General features: G+C 32.7%; 1 protein-coding gene across 1 annotated transcript; it reads right to left on the reverse strand.

The window, feature by feature from the left end:
- Positions 1-481: 481 nt before the first annotated feature.
- Positions 482-2,180, reverse strand: LOC129612167 (mucin-2-like). Its single transcript, XM_055525680.1, has 2 exons — positions 2,051-2,180; positions 482-1,938 (listed from the first exon to the last, which is right to left on the reverse strand). The coding sequence occupies exons 1-2, from the start codon at positions 2,178-2,180 to the stop codon at positions 482-484; spliced, it is 1,587 nt and encodes a 528-aa protein (XP_055381655.1).
- Between the last annotated feature and the right edge of the window lie 4,901 nt (positions 2,181-7,081).

Raw genomic sequence — 7,081 nt, forward strand, 5'->3', positions numbered from 1 at the left:
TTTCCTGAAAAAAAAAACAAACAACGAAGAAACAATCCTTAACAAAATGATTTTTATGCAACGGAAACAATTCGTAATATTTAGAACGGAATTTCCGTTTCAATGTCCCCTTATACAAAATCATAAATAAATATTCTTCATTTTAAAAGAAACAAAATGTTTATGATTATTCTTTTTTTTTTTTTTTTTGGTGTAGCATGTATAAAGAAAACTATAAAAACCATAATGCATTTTGCAAAAAAAAAAATTTGTAATATTAGGAAAAATTGTAATAAAAAAAAACCTGAAACCTAAACGATAATACCATTGAGGAAATGCCTTATAATAAATTAAATTCCATTTTAAACGTTTTTCGTTGACAAACGTGTGTAATGTACACAGAAAACAGGAACTAAAATTAGTCTATTCAGGTAATATGATTGCATATCCAAAGGAATATTAATATTTTTCTATTTTGTCTCGTTTTAATTTTAAAAAAACACTAACGTTTATGGTCCTCATATCTGTTCAAAGTCGCTAAAAGTGTCTCCAGCACTTTTATTTTTACATACAGCTCGTCTTCTTGCTTGATATTAATAGCGATATCTAAAGCTAACTGAAAGAAATGCAACCAGCTTGCTGATGTAGACCCTGACGGTAGGGTCAGTGTCGGTCTTGTTGTTGTTCTCGGTGTCGGTAGGGTCAGTGTCAGTGTCGGTCTTGTTGTTGTTCTCGGTGTCGGTAGGGTCAGTGTCGGTCTTGTTGTTGTTCTCGGTGTCGGTAGGGTCAGTGTCGGTGTCGGTCTTGTTGTTGTTCTCGGTGTCGGTAGGGTCAGTGTCAGTGTCGGTCTTGTTGTTGTTCTCGGTGTCGGTAGGGTCAGTGTCGGTGTCGGTCTTGTTGTTGTTCTCGGTGTCGGTAGGGTCAGTGTCGGTGTCGGTCTTGTTGTTGTTCTCGGTGTCGGTAGGGTCAGTGTCGGTGTCGGTCTTGTTGTTGTTCTCGGTGTCGGTAGGGTCAGTGTCGGTGTCGGTCTTGTTGTTGTTCTCGGTGTCGGTAGGGTCAGTGTCGGTGTCGGTCTTGTTGTTGTTCTCGGTGTCGGTAGGGTCAGTGTCGGTGTCGGTCTTGTTGTTGTTCTCGGTGTCGGTAGGGTCAGTGTCGGTGTCGGTCTTGTTGTTGTTCTCGGTGTCGGTAGGGTCAGTGTCGGTGTCGGTCTTGTTGTTGTTCTCGGTGTCGGTAGGGTCAGTGTCGGTGCCGGTCTTGTTGTTGTTCTCGGTGTCGGTAGGGTCAGTGTCGGTGTCGGTCTTGTTGTTGTTCTCGGTGTCGGTGTCGGTCTTGTTGTTGTTCTCGGTGCCGGTCTTGTTGTTGTTCTCGGTGTCGGTAGGGTCAGTGTCGGTGTCGGTCTTGTTGTTGTTCTCGGTGTCGGTAGGGTCAGTGTCGGTGTCGGTCTTGTTGTTGTTCTCGGTGTCGGTAGGGTCAGTGTCGTCGTCGGTCTTGTTGTTGTTCTCGGTGTCGGTAGGGTCAGTGTCGGTGTCGGTCTTGTTGTTGTTCTCGGTGTCGGTGTCGGTCTTGTTGTTGTTCTCGGTGCCGGTCTTGTTGTTGTTCTCGGTGTCGGTAGGGTCAGTGTCGGTATCAGTCTTGTTGTTGTTCTCGGTGTCGATGTCGGTCTTGTTGTTGTTCTCGGTGACGGTAGGGTCAGTGTCGGTGTCGGTCTTGTTGTTGTTCTCGGTGACGGTAGGGTCAGTGTCGGTGTCGGTCTTGTTGTTGTTCTCGGTGTCGATGTCGGTCTTGTTGTTGTTCTCGGTGTCGGTAGGGTCAGTGTCGGTGTCGGTCTTGTTGTTGTTCTCGGTATCGGAAGGACTAACGTCGGTGTCGTTGGGGTCTCTGGCGGTAAGGCTACTGGTGATATACTGGAGCTTGTCGTATCGTTCAAAATTGCTGCAAAGGGATCTCTTCTCTCTTTGCCTTTGCAGATTTTCGTTTACGTCTATCAAGTGATATTTTACTAGGTGCTTTATTTATAAATTTGGTTTAGCACTACTTTTTCTCCAGTATTTTGAGTACTTTTCTCTCAAACAGATCCCACACCAAACAGTGGAGTCGCCCCTCGTTCCAAAGTACTTCCACACTATTGACTTTCTATAATTGCGGTCATATAGATCTTGATAATCACTTGTGGCACTTGATGGTCCAGGTAGGGAAGTCATGCTGTTGAATAGGAGTCCGCGTTTAAGCGTTAATAAAGTATACTTACTTAAAATACTTTTTATTTTATTTTTTTTGTTTTTTTAAAAACTTTTAATTTTTGATAATTTTTGATAATTTTGATAATTTTTTTATTAAACAAGACAATAAAACAATAAACACTCCAATAAACACACCGGTCACTTTGGCGTAATAATCGAAAATTTTAGAGTTTTTATACAATCACGGGCAATAACAATTTACCCAGATTTTAAAAATGCGTATAAATTTTTAATTTTTTTAAGAATCTCAGGATTTTAGAACTTTGAATAAAATTCTAATTATGTTACTGAATTTGCTAGAATACTTAAATAGATAGAGTAATTTTTAGCTCTATGCCCACCAACAGGTTCGTCTAAACCTGTTTGACTCACAATCCTCAGGTTCTCAGAAAATATAAAATCTCGATAAATGTATAGCCTCTAAAATGCCGTCTTGTCGCTATAAAATAATAAATATATGTCTTTCTTTTAATTTGTTTTCCATAGGTCGTGATGTTGTAGCGTCACACCATAGTTTTGTTAAGCTTCATTGTGGCATTATGGCACTTCCTCTCTCCTTTCTGGTCAATCAATTTCATAAATGATCTCATTTACCTAGTAATATTAGTAGCTTCAATATTGCCAAGTCTTTAAAATATTTTTAGTCTCACTGTAGATTTGTAGATTTTAAGCGAACCGAGTGAAGCAGGAGTAACCCCGGGCCACCGTAGCCGTTCCTGACTTACTGTAGCCTCCCAATGCTCCCACCTACATATAATATCCCCGTCCCAAATATAAAGCTGAAAAAATCGTCAAAGGAGTTGGACAGCAGTTCCCAAACGCTTAGGAAACCCGTCGTCACAAAATCTGCAAAAGGAGGAGCCCGATTCACTGAGCAATGACCCGTGAAGAAATTGGAAATAGCGTGAATCCGGTTCCAGCTCATCCCAAGCAACTCTATGGTGAATCCCTAATGCATGCTGGAAGAGACCCCTTCGCATGACAACTTCAATGGCAACTTCGTTGCCCGCATGTCCGCAGACATCCTATATATTTATTCTCAGAATCGGATCACTTTCAATAAAGTCTCTGTGAGTCCTGTGGACCAACTTTCGTCCTGCCTCGTCCTCGTCAGAGAGAAGTCGGTAAGTCACTAGTCACCTGGGCACTTCCATCTCATATAATTTATATCTTGATATAATTATAAAAGCATTAATCCAAAGACATTAAAACTTACCAACACGTACCCATGTTATGTTAATTCAATCAATTTCATGTGAAATATCTTGCAAAATCTAACGTATAACAAATTTAATATGACCAAATGAAAGGATAAAATAGTTTTTTAATTATTATTTAATTATGATTTTATCTTCATATATAGAATTTATCAATAAAACGGATTGTTGCATAAACTACATGGTTAAAAATATAAATTCAGTTTAATTATTTTATTAATGCTTAAGCATTTTCAAAGTTAAGAACCGAAAAAAGCACATATTCTTAATATTATTTATTCTACATTAATGTTAACGTATAAAAAATAAGGATATTTTGATTGATTTCCTACCATATACCAAATGAAATATAAATTAATTTACCAGTAACTATCCTTGCATTCTTGTATTCATTTCATCTGCATTCACACGAACTGTAATGAGTTGCACATAGAGCACATTATAATCATTATTATTATTGTCATCCACATCGCAGAATTATTTATAAATAAACATGAGGTGTGGTGTGTGTATGGTTTAAATATTATGGTTTTCAATTTACTTTTCTATATAATGTTTTCAATTTCTATTTAATCATCCACATCTTCATTAATTTTCATTTTACATAAATGATTCTTAATAAAAAAAAAAACTGTAAGAAATATCCTTACCAACATAAAATAATTATAGAATACTGTAAAACTTCAATGGACTTCCGAAGAAAAGCGTATGGTTCCATATGGCTCTTGTATTTATTACTATATTTATTCCATATCTCTTCTTCAATTAATATAAATTCTACATTATACTAAAATATAAAAAGTTTTTGAAATGAGGTAAATAATTCAAATGGATGCTATTGAAACCGTAGCATAAATTAACCACACACATGCATTTAAATTGATTTAAATTAATTTTTATATCTTCTTCTTTCTAAGTAATAGAAATGCGGTACATTAACATATTATACAGTTCCTGAATGATTGTAGGTTGTGGGCGAATATTTGAAATAAATATAAAATTATGAAAAATATATGAGAAGTAATAATAATCTTGCTCTCTTTTTACTGTTAACTTCCTTTTCAATATTGCGTTTCGGTGGGAACGCAATCCATAGTAGAGAAGCATAAATAAACTATTTTTAGATAGTTTATTTATCGGTCGGTCTGATCGGTCGAAATCAATTTTTGAGAGATATTAGAGCTTGAGAACTGGCCTTTTTGCGGACAGATTTTACATTTTTGCGCATATAAATTGAAATAATCAACCAATTTATTTGAAGCTCAATAGGTGTTCGAAAAATCGAACTAAGCGACTTTACATTTCATATCTGCGGACTTAATTGATGGAATTTCGTCGTGTTTAATATTGGAGTTTTGATTGTTACAGAAACTAACTGTACGCGAATATTCCATTAAAGTGCAGTGAAAAAAGGTAAACAAAAATACGAGGAACTTCTCATTTATTAAGGTGTTTTCTTTACATAATAATAAAAGTAAGATTGAAATCTATAGTAGATAGGTATTTGAAAATGCAAATCAATTCGTAATTTTCTTAATAAAAAATATGCTAACATTGAGATTAACATTGTAAAAAAAAAATTGAAATTGCACTTTTCTAAACCCAAAGGTATGATGCTAAGAAAAATGATATTATAAGAAAAAAAATTCATTTTTAATGAGCTTGCACTTTTTGATTACTAATTTTAATAAAAATTTCAATATCACCTACATTATAATTCGATCCGTCGACAGAAAACTTGATGAAAACACAATATCCTCTTTAAAATTCTATTGACAGCGATAAATAAAGATTATTTTTCTATATCCTAAACCCTTATCAGAAAGAAAGAATTTCCTTTAAGAATTTTAGTTATAAAAACAAAGTTTATACTCTTTTGATTTTGAAATGTTTTGCGAATTAGGTTCGATTTTAAACAGGTAATTCTCGGAATCTTTCTCAATCTATGTGTAGGTACGATTATTTGTATGTGTAGGTATGATTGCTGTATACCTTATTTTTTTAACAAATTATAATAATTATAATTTCGTATATTTATCAAATTATATTTAGTTTATTTATCTACAAATTAAATACAATTTATGTTTGTAAAATTTATTATTCAAAATATAAATTATAAAATAATAATAATACGTTTATAAATTTTCAATGTGTGTAAATAAATTTTATTTTAATTCAAATTCTTATTATTCAAAAATTAAATTTCTTATTCCTATAATTATTTTGTTCTTACTCAATTTTTAATATTATTTCTATAACACGATAAATTTTTAAAAATTTATTGAATTTTCGACAGTTTATAAAGTTGGAGAGAGTTCAAAAGAAGAAAGAATAAAATCATCACTGAAAAATTGTGGAACAAATTCAAGATATCATGAATTTGTCGGCAATAACGCAAAAAATTGTTTCTGTCCGATTTTTTGCCTGTCTGTCAACCCATTATTGAAATGCACTCATGAGAATAGAGAAGCGCGCTTGAAAGGTGAAATTTAATATAATAATACTTATTTTGGCCGCAAACTTATCGGTTTTAGAGTACATATATATAAAAAATATTACAAAATAAATGTTGCTGCAGTGCACTGTTGAAGAATTTTCTGAAATTTTTAAAAACATCACAGACTCGGAGAAAAGTTTTTAGCTGCTACAACTTTTAAGTATTTAGAATATGCGATCACATCAAGAAGAACTTTCTCAAATTTCCAAAATTTATCTTGCTGGACTTACACGAATTTACAATAATCAATTCATTATTATTATTTGAATTTTTGAAAAAAAAACAAAGAATATTATAAAAAACAAGAGAAAAAAAAAATTAAAAAATGTTTGAGCTTCTTGTTTATATTTTTCATCTAGCTCTATAGAACCAATTATTATTAAATTACATTTTGTTCACAGACATATACATGAACATAATAGCATTGTAGTTATAATAAAAATTAAACAAAAATTTTCAATTAAAATATTAATATTATCATTTTTATTTAATAATTTATTAAAAAAATAAATAATTAATTTATTTACATATGTCTGTAATTTAATTTAAAAAACTCAAAATGAAAATATTAAAAAATTGAGTTTAAATAAATAAAATTAATCGATAAAATGCATGTGTATGTAAACATGTTCATGGTAATTAAAAATTAATGCTAAAAGTTTTGGAAATTTGCATATTACGAGTATGTCAATTCAAAAAGCATTTATTATCATATATTGGCGGATTCCTGGTGATTTGTGAACTCCCAGTGATCACAAAAAACACTTAAAACCGCTCTATCTCTTCTAGTTTAGCCAGAAAACGCGTTTAAAGTTTTGCAAAAGATTTTTTTAAATATCTCCAAAAATATTTTTACTACGGCCTATTATCATATATTGGCAGAATCTGTGAACTCCCAGTGATCACAAAAAGTTTTGCAAAAAATTTTTTTAAATATCTCCAAAAATATTTTTGCTACAGCCTATTATCATATATTGGCACAATCTGTGAACTCCCAGTGATCACAAAAAACACTTAAAATCGCTCTATTTCTTCTAGTTTAGCCAGAAAATGCATTTAAAGTTTTGCAAAAGATTTTTTTAAATATCTCCAAAAATATTTTTGGTACAACTCATTGTAATAATATATTGGTGAATCTTGCAACTGCC

Source organism: Condylostylus longicornis, unplaced genomic scaffold, assembly GCF_029603195.1.
Source record: "Condylostylus longicornis isolate FDR11 unplaced genomic scaffold, ASM2960319v2 ptg000062l, whole genome shotgun sequence".
NCBI classification, from domain to species: domain Eukaryota; kingdom Metazoa; phylum Arthropoda; class Insecta; order Diptera; family Dolichopodidae; genus Condylostylus; species Condylostylus longicornis.